Genomic DNA, 19,935 nt, shown 5'->3' on the forward strand with positions numbered 1-19,935 from the left:
GGGCGTGGGACACACACACACACACACGCACCCACAACAATCTGGAGGTGGCCAGTGCCACGGGTCCACTGCCTCTGCCCGCCACCACAGTTGGGGTCGCCTGCAGACTCCTTTGGGATTCTGACACGGGGTGGCCACGGATACAGGGGGCGGCAAAGACTCACTGGAGCCGCCTTCTGGTGGGATGGAGGGCAGGTGAGGAGGTCGTGGCGCAAGGATCTGCAAGTGGCAGCATACCTGGCATGCATAGGGGTGGGGCCAGCACTACCTTAAGTAGCGCCATGTGCTGGGCCCCTCATTGCCTCGCGTCTGAGACGCTGACGGGCTAGTTCCTTTGGTGGCGAAGAGCCGGCTGTTGTGACGCTGGGTGCGCTGCATGCCCTCCACCCGCCGCTGCTGCCGGGCGCTGCCTGCTACTGGCTGCCGCCACAGCCACCAACCAGGCGACCCCCAAATGGGGTCGGGACCCCAAGGTTGAGAACCTAGGGCCTAGACCGTTGTAACAACCTGCGTGGCAGGTTCTCCGAACTCCCAGTTGTCAATAGAAATGTAAGGCTTTTGTGGCCTTCTTTGGTGGGGATAACACCTTTCCCCTTATATCTCCACCAAGGAGGAGGACAGCCAGAGACGTCTGCTTGCTTGGTTTATTTTAAATGAAAGCTGGGGATTTAGAGACTCTGCTAAGCCTATCCTTACAATAATCTAGCGATATATTGCTATTTTAATGCTGATTATTAAAATGCAACTCCACCATTAATACCACAAATGAGGACACGGCAACCCTCTGAAAATCCTTGTTAGCGAAGGGACATGTGGAAGAAAATAAACTGCCTTCGGCATTGAGACAACCGCAAAGGAGGGCAGAGAAGCAGAAGCATCAGGCCTAGACAGATCGCAAAGCTTGTGTCTTGACTGCCAAGAAAACTAGGAGAAATTTGAGTGTGTGGAAAAGCAGACTCCAGAAAAGCAAAATACAGTAAGAACCCTCCGAAATATAGTCCAGCCAGGAAAAGGGAGACCAGAAACAGCCTCCAGTGTGAAGCCTCACAGGAGGTCCACAAAGCATCCTGCCCCCCAGGAGCCTACGCCAGGGCCAGGTGCCTGGGCACGTCCTTCCTAGAGGCCCTCAGCTTCTGGCCTGGCGTAAGGAAGCACGCGAGCACAGGACACTCCACTTCTTGCTTAGGCCTCCTTCAGCCCCTGACAAGCCCCTCTGGAAACGGTCAGCCACAGAAAGCTGATGGTGCTTTAAAAGTGCCAAAGTTCTCATGACGCTGGATTTTGCACCAGGAGACCCCTCTGCCCCTCTGCCCCACCCCGACTCTGCCCAGAGGCAAGCGGGATCCTGGCTGGCAAGCCCTACCTGAGAGCGGGTGGCAGGTGTCCGGGACTCTTTGCTCCGTCGGTGCAGGAGAGGGGTGGAAAGGCGAGAGCTCTGTGCCCTGGGAGGCAGGAATGGGGGGCTCCTCCTCCTCACTGGACGGGGGGCTGGATGCCACCGAGCTGCTGAGGCAGGGATCCCATCGGGGTGGGCCACGGGTGGCGCCTTCACAGTCCTGGCCCACGGGCAGAGCCCTCTGCTGGCCTTTCAGTTCTTCAGCATTTGCCTCGTCTGTATGGAGGGGGGGAGGGAAATTGCTGGCAGGTAGAACCCCGGGGAGGGGGCATGGATCCACAGCTTATGAGCAGCCCTTCTCCCTCCCTTCCCCCCCACCCACAACATCTGCTGCACAGCTTGAAGGCCATCAGAGGAAGAAGAAGAGCTGGTTTTATACCTCGCTTTTCTCTACCCAAAGGAGTCCCAAAGTAGTTTACAAATACCTTCCTCTCCCAATGACTCACACCCTGCGAGGTAGGTGAGCCTGAGAGAGCTCTGAACAAAACTTCTCTGTGAGAACAGCTCTGACTCAATAGCCCAAGGTCACCCAGATGGCTGCATGTGGAGGAGGAGTGGGGAATCAAACCCAACTTTCCAGATTAGAAGCCGATCCTTTTAACCACCACACCAAGCCACTCGCCCCTCCCGTGGCACAAGGGCAGTCCTCCGGCCATTGATGTGTGGGGCAGGGGAGGATGGGTTGTCCAAGGGGGAAGCTGCCAACAGGGAACTCTGTCGGCCCCCTCATGTCCTCCTAATAGCTACGTGGTGGTGGTGGTGGTGGATTGCTGGATGCCACTGGACTGAAACAAGGAAGCTCTTGTCCCAGGGGTCTCATCAACGAGAGCCCCCACAGGAGCCTTCCCAACCACCCCCTCCCGGTTGCCCCTGGAAAGCACCAGGGAGAGTTCCCCCTGGGTCTCTCACCCAGGGCCCACAGGGAGCTGCAAGAGGCTGCGGCAGCCACGGATGGAGACCCATCGGTCCAGCTTGCCTGCGCTCCCTCTCAGTGGGCAGAGGGCTTTTCATGTCAGGGGAGGCACACGGAGCAACTCTCAGGACTTTCTGTTTTTTGTTCGATGTCGCCTTGGATGGAGGGCTCGAATGGGGGGGGGGGGCGTGAACGCGCACATGCTTTCCTAATCCAAATCAACCCTAGCCAGTTTCTGATGTTGTGAGAATAGAGTCTAAAATCTTCACTGGAATCACATTTAAGTTCTAAATGGGATCTCTGCTCAAGGAAGTTAAAAGAGAAAGAGAGCAAGAAAATTGGAACTTTTCAGATTTAGGGTTTCCTGATTTAGTACAACTTGAATCAACCTAATCAATGATTTGGTATATCAATTCAAGTGTGTCAATTCCGATGTTTGGGAATTTTGGAGGCATTTAAATGGATCTTCTCCCTCTTCCAGCCAGAGAAGAGCTGAAAAGGGCTGGAGAGGGGGATGTAGTTAAAGAGCCCCCAAACAACTGGTCTGTCAGGATCACCTGTGTGGCAGCTCCCCCCCAGCCTTCCTAGGCAAAGAAGAGCCATCCCTTTTGGCTGGGAAGGCGGATGGGAGCTTTTAAAGAGTTCCCAAACAACTGTTATGTCAGGACCAGCTGTTTGGTGGCTCTTCCCGGAGCCTTCCCAGTCAGGGGAAATGTCTGCTGTCTGGGAAGGCTTGGGGGGGCATTCAAAGGGCATGCCAAATTGGTGTGCTCTTCCCCTACACTCCACCTCCCTTCCCACAGCTCTGAGCAGCTTGAGAAGGGTCTAAGGGGAGGCATTTAAAGGGCATGCCAGACAGCTGAACATTGGGGACAGCTGTTTGGCACATTCCTCCTCATTTCTTTGAAGTTTAAACTGTTTGAATTGCAGCTGAATCATGTTTCAGATGCAGCTGATTCAGTCAGTTTAAACTACAAGAATTGGCAATTCAGCTCAAATATGTCTGAAAAGCATCCAAATCAGCATTGAGTTGGGTAAAGGTAAAGGTATCCCCTGTGCAAGCACCGGGTCATGTCTGACCCTTGGGGTGACGCCCTCCAGCGTTTTCATGGCAGACTCAATACGGGGTGGTTTGCCAGTGCCTTCCCCAGTCATGACCATTTACCCCCCAGCAGCAAGCTGGGTCCTCATTTTACTGACCTCGGAAGGATGGAAGGCTGAGTCAACCTTGAGCCGGCTGCTGGGATCGAACTCCCAGGCTCCTGGGCAGAGCTTTCAGACGGCTGCCTTACCACTCTGCGGCACAAGAGGCTCTTGTTGAGTTGGATGCTTTGAGGTTTATCTGAACCGAATTACACATTCCTGCTTTTCATTGTGTAGAACACGAAAAGCTAAGGTTGGCTTTAAATGGAATTGCTGGGTCGCAATTATACATATGTAAGCACGCAAGAAATATATAGTGGATTCCTTTGAAACGCGGAGAGGGAGGAGCGTCTTATGGATGCTGCAGAGTGCAAAGAAGGGGGCTCTTGCTCAGATCTAGGCCTGAACTCTTTGGGAAGCTCAAGCAACTCAACTGAGGCAATCATAGCTACGCACACACGCGCACACGCTGGATGGGAGTTCTTCACAGGCTCACCTAGCTGCAAACGGAAAGAAAGGCGGCCTAGAAGCGCCCCAGGACGTGAGCGGTGCAGCCTGCCCTCCCCTGGCCAGGGCCCCGCCCCCGCCCCCCCTCACCTTTCGCAGTGCGCCGGCGGAAGGAAAGCTTGCGTCGCCGCAGCCGGCTGAAGCCTCCACTGATCTCCTCGCTGCCCGGGGAGCCCGGGATCATGTTCGTCTGTGAGCAAACAACAAATCCGTCAATTTGGGGGCAGAAGAAGGCAGAGAAGGACAAGGGTCTGCAAAGGGCATTTGGGGAGCTCTTCCCAGTCTGGATACAGGCTCTGGACCTGCCGGCCTCCCCCAAGCTGCTCTGGGGGCTGCTGGGGAGCCTTCGGACCACTGGGTGGAAGCGGACTCACATCCCGCAGGTTGAAGGTGATCTCCAGGTTGGACCAGAAGTGGTCGGAGAACTCCGGGTACATGTCCAGGACCTCCAGCAAGTCTTCTCGGTGAATCTTGTGCAGATCGCAGTAGGTCAGGGCTCTCACATCTGCATTGGACTTGCCCGGTCGCGCGTACAAGTTGAGGGGCTCCCCAAAGATGTCGTTTTTCCCTGGGGGTGGGCAGCCAAATGACTCCCCTCAGCAGGCTGCCCAAGTCCCCAGGCAGAGTGCAGATCGGTCAGGCCCAGGCAGGCCCCTCCCCCTGTTTCCTCCCTCCCCTGCAGTGCCCCAGGGCACTCCTTTGCCAGTTAAGGCCTCAGCTGCTGCCCCAGCACTTCCTTTTTACCTCCTCCTTCCTCCCAAAGCATCCTCAGGGGCTAAACAAGCGCTTCATGGTGGGGTGGGCCTGGGTGTCCCTAGCACTCTGCCTCTGTCCTACAGACCAATGGCCTGTTGGGATGTGGGGGCAGGGCTGGAGACAATTGCCCGGGGAAAGCAATGCTGGTGGTTCCAATCACTTTTCTGAGAAGGAGGAGAGGCGACTCTGGACAGGAAAAGTCTTGCAGGGCCAGGGCCAGCCCCCCACTCCTCACCCCGCCTCCTGCAGACCAAGAGGGAGACCTCAGCAATTCCACATCAGGGCCTGAGCAAGGTTGGAACCGCCCCTGCCCTACAAGAAGCCATGTGCTAGTGTCCATCCCCGCAGGCTGCCTTCTCCCATCCTCACCAAGGATAGCCACCACCACGTCGCCACGCAGGATCTCGATGGAGCCACGGGAGATGAAGTAAAGGGCTGTGAGCACATCACCAGCGTGCACCAGCGTGTCCCCGGGGGGAGCATGGGTCGTCTTGAACTTCATGGCCAGGGCACGGAGGCAGCCCTTGGTGGCGCCCCTGAAGGGCTTGCAGTTCTGCAGCAGGCTGCGGTTCAGGTGCAGGCAGATGTCAGCTTGCAGGCACTCAGGGAAGCCTTTCAGCACCTGCGCAGGAGAGGGATGGACTGAGCAGCCACACTTACCTTGGTGGGAAACAGGAGGGGCCCACCTGATAGGCAGGTATGCCAGTGCCCAGCCCCATGAGAGCGCAGCTCATCCAAGGGGGTGCCAGGATTTGTTTGTGGGAGGCGGGCCTGCTGGTGGTGGTGGGGGAAGCTCCAGGCCCCGCATTCTGCTCACCGCATTCATGTCGATGCCATTGGTGTAGGACCAGGCGTGCTGGAAATACTCCTCCAGGCGCTGCCGGAGGGGGTTGGGGATCTGGTGGAAGCGGATGAACTCTCGCACGCGCAGCATCTGGGTGTGGTAGCGGGCCGTCCCTGAGTAGAGCCGCTGGATGATGGCCGAGACATTCCCAAAGATACTGGCGTACATCAGCGCTGTAGTAGAGGGAGGAAACAGCACATGGAGAGGGGGCTGGCTTCCGCAAGGGGTCATGGAGAAATGCCTTCCCTGGCTCCAGGGGCTGCAGGGGACAGCGGCGTGGCTCTGCCCACGTCCTGCCAAGCTCTCCTCTTCCAACCCACCCACAGTGCTTTTCTTGAGCCTAAAGCCCACGGGCAAAGCCAGCACGTGGAAAGGTGAGCCCAGAAGAATCCTTCAGGTTTGGCTTGCACCAGTGGAACCCCTTCCCACCAGAAGTCAGCGCTCAGTTAAGGCATGCTCACTCCAGCCAGGTTTGCTTATTGGTTATGCGGGAGTAGTGATGACGGGAAGGTCCACCCCCTTGGGGGCAGGCAGACCCCATCACAGGTTCAGCTCTCAGCTCTCAGCATCCCTCACAAGAACACTTCCTGGCGGGACGGGTGGCCTCTGCTTGTGCTCTCTGAAGCCTTCTTGACTGCACTTCATGTGCTGCAGCTCTCTGCTCAAAGCCTTGCCCTGTGGGACTCTGGCAGGCAGGCAGGCGTCCCCAGAAAGGGCCCCTCCCCTGCCCCGCCCTCTCCAGTGTGGGGGGGGCAGGGGGAGAACTCTCCAGGAGGCCCAGGCCCCGCCCCAGCCTGCCCACTCACAGCCAATGAGCATGACGCAGATGGAGAAGATCTTCTCGGGGTTGGTGTTGGGGGACACGTTGCCGAAGCCGACGCTGGTGAGGCTGCTGAAGGTGAAGTAGAGGGCCGTCACGTACTTGTCCTTGATGGAGGGACCGTGGCGGGGGTTGGTGTCGTTGAAGGGCTTGCCTATCTGGCTGCCCAGCGAGTGCAGCCAGCCGATGGTCTCCCCCTCCACGTTTCCGATGGCATACCAGATGCAGGCCAGCCAGTGGGCAATGAGGGCAAAGGTGCACATCAGCAGGAAGAGGACCGCCGCCCCATACTCCGAGTAGCGGTCCAGCTTGCGGGCCACACGCACCAGCCGCAGCAGCCGCGCCGTCTTCAGCAGCCCAATCAGGGTAGTGGTCTGTGGGGAGCGGGGGAGGGGAGCGTCAGCCGGACAGCAGGGGGGAGCTGCTGGAATCCGGAGGGAACCAGCCACAAAAGGGCTGCCACCACTGGCCGTCAGTCACATAATGAAGTTAATTGTGCTGTTAATTGGCAGCTGCTGCCAGTGGCATTTTAAAAAATCTGCATGGCCAATCAGAAAACTTGCTGGGAAAAGCCCCGACTTTCTGAAAGCACTACAGGCACGACGCTGAGGACCCTTGCCTCATGGCCTTCCTCCCAGCCAGAGATGGAAAGCCATGGTACCCAAGGGAACCCAGAGAAAGAATTGCCCAGCCTTGCCACTAATGCCCTCTTGGCCAGCCCCCATCACCCAGCATCACCGCCAAGAAGGGAGGCCCCCCACACGCATCCCAAGGACCCTTCTGTATCTGGATTCAACCCTGCCTGGGCCATGCTGGGCCTGAAGGAAGCTCGCTGACACGCCTCAGGGGTTCAAGGGCTCCAGCCCCCCACCCCACCCCACCCCCAAATGCAAGGCTACTCAGCCTTGCCTAAGGTGGCCAACATGAGACTAGGCCCAGGGCCTCCCCGATGGAAGGGGAGGAAGGAGAAGGGCTCCTCCCTCCCTCCCATCTCCAAACCTCCGTGGGGTATCCAAACGGGCCTGCTCCTTCCCAGAAACTCTGTGATCTCAGAGAAGCTTGGCCAGTGGTGGCCATGCAGAGGGCCGGACAGGCCTACCTCCTCCGACCCGGAACCGAAGATCAGCAGGTCAAAGGGGATGGCGGCCACCATGTCGATGAGGAACCAGCCCTTGAAGTAATGGATGGCGATCTTGGCCGGGTGGCTGACCACTTCCTCATTGGAGTTGACGTAGGTGGTCCGGAAGTTGATCAGGATGTCGATGATGAACATGATGTCCACCATGAGGTCCACCACATTGAGAGGGCTGCAGGAGTAGCCACAGGCCCGCCGCTGGACCTCGTCTCCATCGTTGAGCAGGAAGGCTGCAGAGTAGGGCGTGAAGATGGCTGTGTAGATGACCAGCAGCAGGATCAGCCAATCCCAGACCGCCTTGAAGGGGCTGTAATGGAGAATTGTCCACCGGTGGATGCGCGGGGCCTGGAGCTTGTATTCTGGAAGGACATCCGCACCCAGCGACAGGACCTGCCGGTAAGGAGAAGTGCACCCCACTACCGTCAGCCCATGTGTGACGCCCCCCGGGGTCGGCAGAGCTGCCTCCACCCCTCAAGGCGCCTCCTTGCCACTCAGGGAGGGCAACTAAGGCCAGCTCGGTTTCTCCTAAGCGCTCCCAACGCCAGAGATGCTTCCTAGAGTGCTAGACTGGAAAGGGCACCTTAGAGGCCATTGTGTCCTACCCTCCTCAGAGGGATAGCTGTCCAGCACGAGGGGGTCATGGCGGCATACCAGGGCTATGCAGTCCTACTCCCTAATTCTGTTTCTTAAACAGAAGAATGACGCTCTTTCAATACGGTTGACCTGAGTGGCCTTAGAAGGATATACTCCTGAGTGCAGAGAATGGGACTTGGGAATGTTCATCCTGGAGAAAAGGAGGTTGAGACCCCTCTTGATAGCCCTCTTTAAGTATCTGAAAGGTTGTCATTTGGAGGAGGGCAGGATGCTGTTCCCATTGGCTGCAGAGGAAAGGACACCCAGTAATGGGTTTAAACTACAAGTACAATGATATAGGCTAGATATCAGGAAAAAGAATTTCACAGAGTAGTTCAGCAGTGGAATAGGTTGCCTAAGGAGGTGGTGAGCTCCCCCTCACTGGCAGTCTTCAAGCAAAGGCTGGATACACACTTTTCTTGGATGCTTTAGGATGCTTTGGGCTGATCCTGCGTTGAGCAAGGGGTTGGACTAGATGGCCTGTGTGGCCCCTTCCAACTCTATGATTCTATGAATGGGGCTGCTTGCAGCTAGACTGAAGTGGATGGCAAAAATGGGCCCCCATCTCCCAGGCCACTGGCCCACAGGGACTTTTCCCAGTGGCTGATGGTCCACCGGCCCCCTCCTTGCAAGCTTCTCTGAAGCAATCAAATTATGCACAAAAACTAAACATTTTTCTTCCCATAATGCCCAGCACAGCTGCTTCCTGTTTCCCCAGGGGAATGTGGATTTTTCTGGAGGTTTTTTCATCTTTTTGGGAAGATCTGGCTGGCCTGTTCAGAGAAATGGCCCCAGCAGCCTCCATCCAGAGCCCCCCTGAAGGGTCTTCTCCATGAACATGAAGGAGCACTGCCAGGTTCCATAGTTAGAGGTACAAATCAGAACCCCTTCTTAGCCCACCAAGATCTTCCACAAGGCCAAAGATTATTGCCCTTCCCCCAGATAACTTCTTGGGGAGCACCTTAAGAACAGATCCACCAACACCCACGCTAGCCACCCCACCCCCCCGTCCTTCTCACTCCCCCTGCTTTCTGACCCAGGGCATCAGGCAAAGGCGTGCCGGGGGGGGGGATCTCAGGGATCCTTTGTCTGGTGCATTCCTGGGGGAAAGTGAACAGCACAGGGGACCCCGACAAGGGGCTTAAAGGTCAATCCCATGCCCCCCCCCCACCAAAGCAGAACAGACCTTGGGTGGTGGTAGAGTTTATATATTCTATTTATTACTTAGACTTATAGATGGCCACTCTCAGTCCAGCCGGCTCATGGTGGTTTGCATCCTTATCCATGGTCCCTCTATATATTTGTGAAACAGCCTGGGGGGTGGGACGTGTCCAGCTGTACAAGTTGGAATAGGGCCAATCAGGGTGCATCCTGGCTGCACTCTGATTGGGCCTGCCCCTGCAGCTTCCACCCTCTGTCCCTGGACTGTAGCCTCTTTGCTCTCAGACGTGCCTCAGTGCCTGGAGCCAGCAGCAGGTAAGGGGAGAGGGCCCTGGGTAAAGAGTCATGGTGGAGGGCTTGCTAACAAGGGCCTCTTGGCCTGCTAAGCAAGGCCTTCTAACGAGGGCCTCTTGCCCTGCTAGGCTGGGCCTGCTAACGTGGGCCTCCCAGGCTGGGCCTGCTAAGGAGCTCTGTCCCAGGCCTGCTAATGAGCTGGCCAGACCCTGCCCGCCCCACTTGATCCGGCTGGGTGCTGCGTCCCAAAGCCAACATAAGCTGCCTGGCTGGGGCCCAGGGGAGGGGGCCCTTTCAAGACCCGTTCTTAGGAATGGGCTTTGAAGCTAGTAAAAACACAAAACACTAAAATACTAGCGGCAGAACTACCATCTTGCCTTCCAATAGGTGCTCCAATAGGAGCCCTCCTCTCCTCATCAGGGGATGCGGACCCTGTGAGTGGGGTGCCCCCTGCCTCAGCAGCTGTGAAATGGGTCCTGCCATTTCCTAGTCTGTCCAGCAACCCCCACCCCCAGAAAAGCAGTCTGGCTGAGGACTCTGCCCTGGCCCCTTTGTTCTTCCGGCAGCCCAGCTAAGCCCCCAAGACCAGTGCCCTGGCCCACCCGCCTGCCCTGGCCGCAGGGGAAGCAGAGGCAGCCAGCCCCTGCTGCCTGCCTGGCTGGCCCAGGAAGGTCACCTCAGCCTCACCCGGCTGCTGTGATGGGCACCGACCAGGGCAGGGGAAGGAAAAAGGAGTCCCTCCCATATGACCCAACCCCACCATTCATTCCCCAGCAGCCATGCAGGGCACGGGGGGGGGGGAGGAGGAAGAGGGCCTACAAGACCCAGCCAGCGCACTGGGATGGCCAGAGACTATAAATAGAAGATGGGGTGAGGGGGCACGGTGGGTGTCCAGCCCACCTCCCCTGGCAGAGGGCGTGCCCTGTGTTCCATAAGACCCATCTCAGGGGTCCCTCAGGCCCCCGGGACGCTGTCCCTGCCCTCAGGTCCTCCCATCCCAGCATGGTCCCAATCCCCTCCCTGTCTACAGGGCATTCCTACTGCAGGCCCCAAGGCAGGGGCAGAAAGCCTGGGCAGGACTACAGTCCCCTGGCCCACAGAAGACCCGCCCCCAAACAAGGGCCAGCTGAGTGGCCCCAGAATGCACAGTCCTGACAAAGTCCACCCCCCCCAATACCCCCCTCCCGCCCCCACCCGATGGCACTAAGGCAGGGAGTACAGCTGCTGACAGGCCCCGAAAGGGGGAGGGCTCACCATAACACAGACCGGCTGGTAGTCCCACAGGTCGTGGCCACGTGCTGTGGGCTGGTTGGCCTGGGAATTCACCACCGGGGCCTAAACACGATCCTCCCATCGGAGGATAAAAGGCTGCCCCTCTAATGCCCAGCCCACTGGCAGCCTCTCTGCCCCCATGGCAGAACTGACCCCCAGGGAGAGGGGTGCCCGTTTGCTGGGGGCTGAGCCCCCCACAGCAGCACACAGAGGGCCATTGAGCTTTTGGATCAGCCAAACCCTCTGCCTGCGCAGCCCGCGGGTCCCCTGATCTCAGCTGCAAAGTCTTTTCCTGGGTCTCCCTCCTCTCTCAGGAGCCCCAAGGGCAGAGAAGGGCCAGGGTCACGGTGCAAGGGGAGAAAGGCTGAAACCAGGATCCGGCCCCTAGGGACTTCCCTCCAGCCTGGAATGGCCTTGGGGGAGCTAACTACAGCCCCCCGTTGGGCAAACAGACTGGTGCTGGACTGGCTATGGCCAGAGTGCACGTGCAGAGTGCAGTTCTGTGATCACATTCCTCAACCATCCATACCCCTCCCCCCTGATCAGCAGCACAGGCGCACCACTCCTTTGACATTAAGTCATGCCTGGCTGTGGCCACGGCCGTAATCACCCGCCGTGCCCCCAGGGGCGGGGCATTGATCGGGACTGGGCGTGAGCCCACTTTGCTGACGCATTCAGGGCCCAGTGGAAGCACAATCCCTCCCAACCAAGCCCAGCCAGCCAACCAGGAGATGCCACAACATCATTACGTGGGGGGCTTCTGAGCATAAGCAGAGTGCCTTTGTCACATCACTGAGAAGCCACTGATAGTCCACGCAGACAACCCCCGTCCCCAAACAGCCTCCCCTTCCAAGGGGAGGGGGAGCAAGAAGGAGCAGTCCCCCACTAGGCATCAGGACTCTGCCCTGCAAGAAATGCCCCCAGAACATCTGGGGACGGGGGCTCGTTTGCCACCCTGTCTCTCTTCCCCCCCTCCCCCCAGGCCCTTTCCATCTCCCCACAGAGGCCTTTTCCCTCCTGGTCCCCCTCCCCACGCAATCGAACAGTTGCTCAGCAAAAGGATCAAGTGGGGCAGCACACAGTCAGGACTGGGGGACCCCCAGAACCTGCCTCCAGGGCCAGGCTGCAGCCATGTGCGCCCAAGGGAGGAACAAGAGTGCCCCTGTCCATGGAAGTGGGCACAGCCCTCACGCAGCCAGCATGCCCACACCTCTGGTGGTGTCCAAGGAAAGCAACCTCTCCTGGCATACCTGAGCCCCGCAACGCCCTCTGGCACCCTGGGAAAAGCGGCAAAGACCTCAGGCCCAGGAAGGGAGCTCTGGGGAACCAGTCCGGACGACTACCCCTCCTAGCCCATGACTCCCCCCTCGAAAGTGGCTCCTGCCCCCCAGACCTCGGGCCACCCTCCTCCTGGGGGCAGGCAGATACCTTCTCTTCCTTGCTGCGCCGTGTCCTGGCCTGGCTTCTGTTATGGGCATGGTTCTCCAGGCACAAGCAGGTGCCCCCCAGGGGGATACCAGGCATGGGGAGCGCTCTGGTCTGGGTGGGGGCCGCTGGGGGCCCAGAGAAGTCCTGGAGCAGCTGTAGGAGGGAGGCCAACATCCTCACTGGGGCTCCAGCGAACCACCCTCACCCCCAGCGACAAGCCCAGGGGGGCTCTGGTGAGCACAGGACAAGGGAGGCCATGCTAGGTCCCCAGGGAGGGCACCCCCTTCTGGAGGCGGGCAACGGAAAGGAGCCCTAGCAGCAGCACAGCAAAGGCAGCAGCAGAAAGAGGCAGCTGGAAACAGGGGGGTGGGGGGGGGGTGGAGGCAGGCGAGTGAGCCAGGCAGGCAGCAGAGTTATTGGGGCGGAAATTTTACCCAGCCTGCCCTGCTCTCAGAGCAGCCACAAAAGGAGCCTGCAGGGTCAGCCGCCCTCCCTCCCTCCCGTTAACCCCTTCGCCTGCCACCCGGCCCAGAGCAGTCCGGGCACGCGAGGGGCTGGGGCTGCCAAAGGACAATCCTGTCACAATATCGGTCATGTCAGCCCATGAGAAAGGGGGCCAGAGGTAGGGAGACTCAGAGGCCATGAAGTCCAGCCCCAGACTGTGCCCCTGCTGGAGAGCTGCCTAGGAGCAGCAACCCTAACCCCACAAGACTCCCAAGATCAGTGGGCAGCTGGGATGCGGGGGGGGAGGGGCGCATTCCTGTCCCCCTGATCCCAGACACTGGATCCGCCCGCTTCACAGGTGCCAGACAAGGAGCCCGCTTAGGTGGACCACATGGGGCCCCAGGGCTGGGGCAAGAGGAAGGAGACAGGCCAAAGGGCATGAGCCTGTGGGTGAAGCACAATCCCGGCTGTTTCTGCCCGATGCTCCCAGGAAGCCCCAGGCCAGGCTGGCAGGGGTGGGAGGGGGTCTGGCTGCTCCTTTAGGACTTTCCAACCACAGGTTCCATTCTAAGCTGAAGGGGGGGGGGTTATGCAAGGGAGGGCCAGGCTGGTTACCAAGGAGCTGAGCACCCAGCCGGCTCTGGTGCTAAAATTAACCAGCCAAAAGGTTTGCCTGTAGCTGGAATGGTGCGGGGTGGGGGGGTGGGGGGCACAAAGAAGTTGTCTTGGCCTGGCAGGCAGGGAGCTGGCAGGGAAGGGTGCCATCCTCCAGGGGGGGGGGCAGGAGAGAAAACCGCAGCAGAGCTCCAGACTACAGAGATGACTTCAAGGGGGGGAGGCTCTCCCCAGGTTCTGCTGTTCTTACACAGAGGTGGAGTGCCCCTCAGTGACTCTTCAGTGCCTGCACTGGGTTGGAAAACAACCTAGAGAAGCCCCCCACAGGGGAGGCGCAAGATCCATGCCTCAGCAGGACATCCCCAAGGCCTTGCAAAGAGGCCCCCCCCCCCGGTGCCTCTCCGCTGAGTGGGCATTTCCATGGCTTCATCTGTGTGGCCAGCGAGGGCTGTGGGATGATGGCCAGGCCTGAGCAGCTGCTCATGGACCACGCCCAGCCCTCCAGCCCTGGGAAAGTCTCCACCCAAATCCCGACCCTCTCCAGGCCTCTATCGCCCCTCGATCCAACAAAGCCTGAGAAGTGTGCAGGCCAGCAAGAGGGAGAGCCAGGCCCACATCCACCAGAAGGGCTCTGCCTCACGGCCCGACCACCCGCTTGGCTCCTGCATGCTGGCACAGGGAAGATCTCGCACAGGCATGCAATTTCAAGCTACCCCCTGTGAACAGCAAGCCCAGCCTACACCAAAGGTACATGGACACAAGACTGACTCGGGAATCAATAAATGCAGCTGCTTTACTGCAAAGGAATCTCAGAAACAGACTAGAAGGAGAGACTGCTGAATTACAAGATATCAAGGCACTCAGGATAACAGATTCTTCCAGGGTTTAACAGAGATGTTGGTTTCTTATCTCACTACACATGCTGAGTCACTCATTTCTTTCTTATACCCAGAATTAAACTTTGTTGGTCTTAAAGATGCCACTGCAGACAAACTGAGCGCTCACATCTATTGCTCTTTTATTACCCATAGATAGATAGATAGATAGATAGATAGATAGATAGATAGATAGATAGATAGATAGATAGATATAGAGATATATGCTACTTGCTGATGTTCATGGACCTTGCCAACGGCTTTATTCCACTCTTAGCTGCACTTACGCATCTTGACTCGAATGGCCCCTTCCTGGCAATTAACACGCCCGCCCCCCCTGTAACGCTTGAGGGGCTCTGTCTCAGCCTATGTGAGGAGGTTTGCCTCTATGCAGCACGCCAAGCCTCTCAGTCCAAATATCCCCAGACCGGAACCTGGTTGGCCTTGGAGGTGCCCCTGGACCCAGACTGAGTTATCACATCTGTTTGTTGACTCTTGCATCTGTATGCACATTTGCTGCCATTCACATTTCCTTCTCAGTCCCTCCCTCCCTCCCTCCTGGTGGGATATTCTAGCAGAGTGTGAGACGGTCAGCTCCTGTCAGCCCTGGACACGTGCGTGCTCGGAGTTCCACAGACCCACTCCCGCCTGCAGGCTGAAACCACGGTTGCTTGGGCAAGGGGGGCAGACTACCGGGGTATGTGTTTCCAGCCAGTCCTGGGCCTAGTCGTTCCTGCAGAGGGGCACCAGAGGGCAGTAGAGCCGCCTCCCCATTCCCAGAAGCCAGCAGAAGACCCGCCTGCCCCCAGCCCAGGGCAGCTGCCTGCACCCAGATGGGCCCTCGAGCGAAGGCAGGCCGTGGACCCTTTCTGTCCCCCCCCCCCCACCAAACCTGGGGGAAGGCTTGGTCAACTCCACGTTCTGAAGACAGAAGAAAACTGAAAGCCACCTCCAACAGGCACAGGATGGAGCACCCAACCAATCCTGGCACCCCACTGGCTGCGCAGATGGGTTACGGAACACCTCACACAGTGAAAGCCAAGACTGGCCTCCGGGGTCACAGGGAGACATACAAGAGGCTCCCACCAGGAAGGCCCTGCAGAGGAGAGCCAGGAATGCCTCAGCACCTTTTCTTCCTCAGGCTGCCCCGCCCCACCCCACCCCCACAACAGAAGGGCTCTAGCAGGGTCCGGCTGAGCCTCTACCTACTTCGTGTGCCCGTCAGGGAGTCAGAGGGCTGAGGAGATGGGGGCTGGCACAAGAGGGGCAGAGGCCAGCCAAAACTGCAGAAGCACCTACACCAGCTCCAGCCCCCCTGCGCAGGGAGCCAGAGGATCTGGAAAGCCAAGCATCTGCAGCGCAACCCCATGGGGGCGATGTGGGGCCAGGCCTTGCCAAAGGGACTGCAGGGGGACCATGCCCTTTGCTCAGCGTCTGGGTCACTCTGCCCTCCTTCGTTTTGGGCTCTGCAGACCTCCTTCCCTCTCCTTTAATTCTCACAACCACCCTGTGAGGCGGGCCAGGCTGAAGGCGGGACATGAACCGGAGTCCTGCGCATCCTGGTTTCCCTCCCCCCAGCTCAGGTGGCTTCTCTCCCAGTATCCTGTGCCCCCCCCCCCACACACACACACAGATCAGGTCCAGCTCATCCGTGTTGCCTCTGGACACAGCCTTGGGTGGCCTGCCTTAGAGAGGCAGCCCAAGAGGGGGAGAGAAAAAAGAGTCCTCCAGCCCCTGCTGCTCAGGGAAGGGCAGACTAACCCCCCTCCCTCAAATCCAAGAAAGAGCCGAGCAGCTGCTGTGGGGCTTTCCTGGGGAGGGGCTGCCCTCTGACCTCCCTCCCTCCCTCCCCCTAGCCCCCTCTGTGCAAGGACCCTCGTAGGTCTCCATTTTCCTGCTCTGAACAGCTCCTCTCCCACAGCTGGTGGGACACAGACTTTTGGAACCCACACTCTGTAAAGGAACCGGCTGCTGCGGGAGGAGGGAGGCACAGAGACCTGGCTGCCCAAAGCCCAGGCTGTGCCCAAAGAGCCAGGGACCCACCCCCCCAATCTACGGAGCTGCACGCAGCGTGATCCTTCCCAAAGGCAGGGATCCCTGCATGGGGAGGGGCATCTACTTCTTAGTGGGAGGGTGTCTCTTAGAAGCCTGCCCTTGACTGAGCCAGGCATTTGGTCAGGATTGTCCACTCAGGCTGGGAGCCCAAGGTCTGAGGCAGAGATTTCCCCCATCTCCCTCCACATGGGGACTGAGCCGGGGACCTTCCACACATTAAGCGGGTACTCAGCCCCTGCAGCACAAGGCTTCCCCCCAGTGACGGACAAGGAGGTATCTTTAGGGATGAACTGCACTGGGCAGGGGGGGGGGATGTGTGCATTTGCCCAGAAAACTGCCTTCCCATCACCAAGGTCGAGTGAGTTCCTAAACCTCCTGGCTCACTAAAGGCTCACCCAGTTGCCTGTGCTATGGGGTACCTCTGGGCACGAACAAAATGAACTTCCTGCTCCACCCCCCTCTCAGGGGTTCAGGCCCAGTCTCCCAGGGAGGCCCCAGCCTCAGCGTCCTCCCCCGTGTCTCTCTTGCCCCCCCCCCCAGCCCCTTGCCCCTGCTCCACCCCCACAGCCATCCTACCTCCGGGACCACCAGGCTGGAGAGGCGGGCTGCTCGGTGCCCCCGACTGTCCGTCCTGCCCCGAGGCATGCTGGGCCCAGGCCAGAGGGAGGGAGGGTGCCCTCTCAAGGCAGGGGGGAGCTCTCGGGGCCAACGCCCAGGGCCTGAGCCTGGCGGGAGCGCATGGAGAGGCAGCTGCGGTGGCGACGGCAGCAGTTACATTGGGCCGGCCCAGCTCCAGGCGGGGTCTGCCTTCCCCCTGTGTCCACCCCCAGGGAAGACTGGCGGGCTGCCACCCACACAGGGACGGTCTCCACCACCTCACCCTTGGGCCGCTCAGCTCCAAAGCGGCAGGGCAGCTGTCCATCCCCTGGCCCTGGCCAGCCATATCCACCTGGGGAGGATTTGGCGCTGAAACCCGGTGGGGGTCTGGGGGGGGGCTGTGGAGCTCCATGTCCTCTGCCTCAGGCGCTCAAACAACCCCCGCGAGGGCTCTGTGTGGAAAAGGAAGGGGCAATCCCCCTCCCCCCACTGCGGTGTCCTTCTCCTGGTCTCTTCAGAGGGGCTGCCTGTCTCTCCCACCCCCACCCCCCACCCCCACCTCATGCCCCAGGCCCTCTCTGGGCTGCCCCCACTGCTGTGTCACTGTCACCTTGCGCCTGCACATGGCCAGGGAGGAGCGGTGTGCATTTGCAAATGGGCACTGCGGATGTCTCCTGCGGCAGCTCTCCCCCACCAGCCATGAGTTATGGGCCCATAAAGCCACTTCCTCCTCCTCCTCCATTGTCCCAAGGACAGCTGGCAGCTCATGAACACCCAGGAGCAGAGATGGCACCGCAAGAGCAGGGACCAGCATGTGGGGGGGGGGCATGGTGACAGGAGAGCCCCTCCCATGATTCTGCCTCTTACACCCCCTCCCTTATCAGGCCAGGATCCGCTTCTCCGTCGCTCTGTTCACTGCAGCTTCCCCGCCCCGCAGCTGCCCCCTCATCAGTGTGTCCCTCTGCCCCATGGCAGCGAGAGCAGAGGCCTGGACAACGGGCCCCGGACGTTTCTGCCGCGGACCTCCTGGGGGTGTGTGCAAAGCACAGTGGGGAGCCCAGAGACATCCAGGGGCTTCTCCTTTGCCGCCCCCTGGAGACAGCCTTGCTTCTCACCATGTCCTTTGCTTGACGGGGGCATTTGGTATCTCACACTTCTATTCTCCTCTCCTCCCTACAGCCATTAACCAAACTGGAGCATCAATCAGGGCTGCTTCACCCATTCCTGCCAAATGCCTCTCAAAGCAGCAGGACTCTCTGCCCCAAACCTCAGGCCAAGGGGACATCCCCCAAGAGGGACCAGCCTCCACTCACCTCCTCCCCACTCCTCTTCAGCCCTTGGGATCCTGCAGCTCATGGGCAGTGGGGTGTCCAGCAGCACAGACAAGCCCTCGGGGCCTACAAAGGACCCCCCCCTCCTGCTGAAGACGTTCCTCCCTTCCTTTTTGGAAGCGAGGATTCTCCCTTCCCTCCCCCCCCCCCACTGTTTTCTCCTCTCCAAATGGGGGAAGGAAGCTCCAGGGCAAACTCTCCCTCCCCATCTCCCTGCTCCTCCTCTGTGCCCCAGACCACACTGGCAGAGACCACAAACTCCTCGGGTGGCCTTTGGGTTCTGTTTTTGGGGCTGGGAAGGGCAAAAGCAAGAGGCAGCTGGCCCAGGCGGGGCCCCCAAGCATCAGCCCCCTCTCCATCCAGTGCAAAGAAAAGGTCCCTGGGGGACAGCATGTGGCTCCAGATGGGTGGCTTCACAGGAAGGAGCCAAGCTGCACCCTGCGGGGGCCAACGATGGGTCCTTGACAAAGCCCAAATGCAGCCCTTTGCTACACAAGAGGGAAAAGCCAGCCAAAAAGAGAGGGCCTGCACATTTCTGCAATTGTTTGGATCACACAAAAGGTCAAAATATGAGTCCAATGGCATCTTTAAGGCCAGCAAAGGTTTATTTCATGCGTGAGCTTCTGTGTGCAGGCATGATTGTCTAAGGAACAGTGCCTACACTCAAAAGTTCAAGCCTTGAATAAATCTTTGTTGGTCTTAAAGGTGCCTGTCTGGACTCAGATTCTGTTCTACCACTCCAGATGAACACGACTATCTATCCACCTCAGTCTACAGATGGCCAAGACACTGCTCTAAAGAGACCCATCATCCCCCCCCCCAAAAAAAAAAGTGTGGGAGGGATGGAAGAGGCAGGAAGGCAGCACGGGGAGCAGGCAGGAGGGTCCCTGGAAACAAGGCCCCCCACAATGGGCCCCTCTCCCCCTCCCTGCCTCTCTGTGCTCCCCCTGCCACCCCACAATCCACATGGCCCTTCGTCCTCAGAAAGCTTTTCAGCCCTCGATTCTGGGTCCAGGCTACGGTTGCCAGCCTCCAGGTGGTGGCTGCAGATCTGTTGGAATGACACCTGACCTCTAGGAGACAGAGAGAAGGGCTGTTTCGGAGGGTGGGATTCCCACTGAGCTCCCTCCCCTCTCCCAGATCCAGGAACCCCTCAATCCAGAGCTGCTACCCCCTGCCCAGGAGCATGCAAATGGGGCTCCGGGCTCCGACTGAGTCTGCCCTCCTGCACCTCCCACGAGACGTCTCATGTGCCGGAGGGGCCAGGGTGCCAGGCTCCCCCCCCCCCGAGTCCAGCCGGCTGCTCAGCCCAAAGCTCAGCTGTGGCTCTCTTACCTGTGTGACCTTTTCGGTGACGTGGTGGGTGCGGTCCTTGATCTTGCTGGGGGCTATGATCTCCCTTTCGCTGGGCTGCGCAGGGAGGAAGGCCTCTGCCTTGAAGTCCACAAAGTTGAGCGTGATCTGTGGGATCCGGCTGATGGCGCGGAAGCGCACGAGGTCTGAGTCCGAGGTGGAGTTCAGCAGGGGGCTCCGGGCGTGGTTCACAGCCCCTGCAGCCCAGAAGCCGAAGCAGGTGAAGGAGGGGGACAGGCTGGCCGAGGGAAGGGGAGCGGACTCTGTTGAGGGCGGGGTGGGGGGTGGGGGTGGGGGGAGATCACCCGCTCAGCTCTTTTCCAGGGAGGAATCCCAAAGAGAGCCTTGACTGCCGGGAGGCTG

The 19,935-nt window shown here is 59.2% G+C and overlaps 1 protein-coding gene across 3 annotated transcripts in view; it reads right to left on the minus strand.

The window, feature by feature from the left end:
* Positions 1-19,935, minus strand: part of KCNH2 (potassium voltage-gated channel subfamily H member 2) — a 47,757-nt gene that overhangs the window by 9,274 nt on the left and 18,548 nt on the right. For all 3 annotated transcript variants that reach the window (XM_077303514.1, XM_077303512.1, XM_077303513.1), the window contains 8 exons: positions 19,555-19,769; positions 7,479-7,904; positions 6,366-6,753; positions 5,533-5,732; positions 5,085-5,337; positions 4,334-4,527; positions 4,050-4,149; positions 1,364-1,612 (listed from right to left, as the gene is read on the minus strand). In XM_077303514.1, coding sequence (XP_077159629.1) covers positions 1,364-1,612; positions 4,050-4,149; positions 4,334-4,527; positions 5,085-5,337; positions 5,533-5,732; positions 6,366-6,753; positions 7,479-7,904; positions 19,555-19,769 — 2,025 coding nt within the window. The remainder of the gene's footprint in view (positions 1-1,363; positions 1,613-4,049; positions 4,150-4,333; positions 4,528-5,084; positions 5,338-5,532; positions 5,733-6,365; positions 6,754-7,478; positions 7,905-19,554; positions 19,770-19,935) is intronic.

Source organism: Paroedura picta, chromosome 11 (genome assembly GCF_049243985.1).
Source record: "Paroedura picta isolate Pp20150507F chromosome 11, Ppicta_v3.0, whole genome shotgun sequence".
Lineage (NCBI taxonomy): Eukaryota > Metazoa > Chordata > Lepidosauria > Squamata > Gekkonidae > Paroedura > Paroedura picta.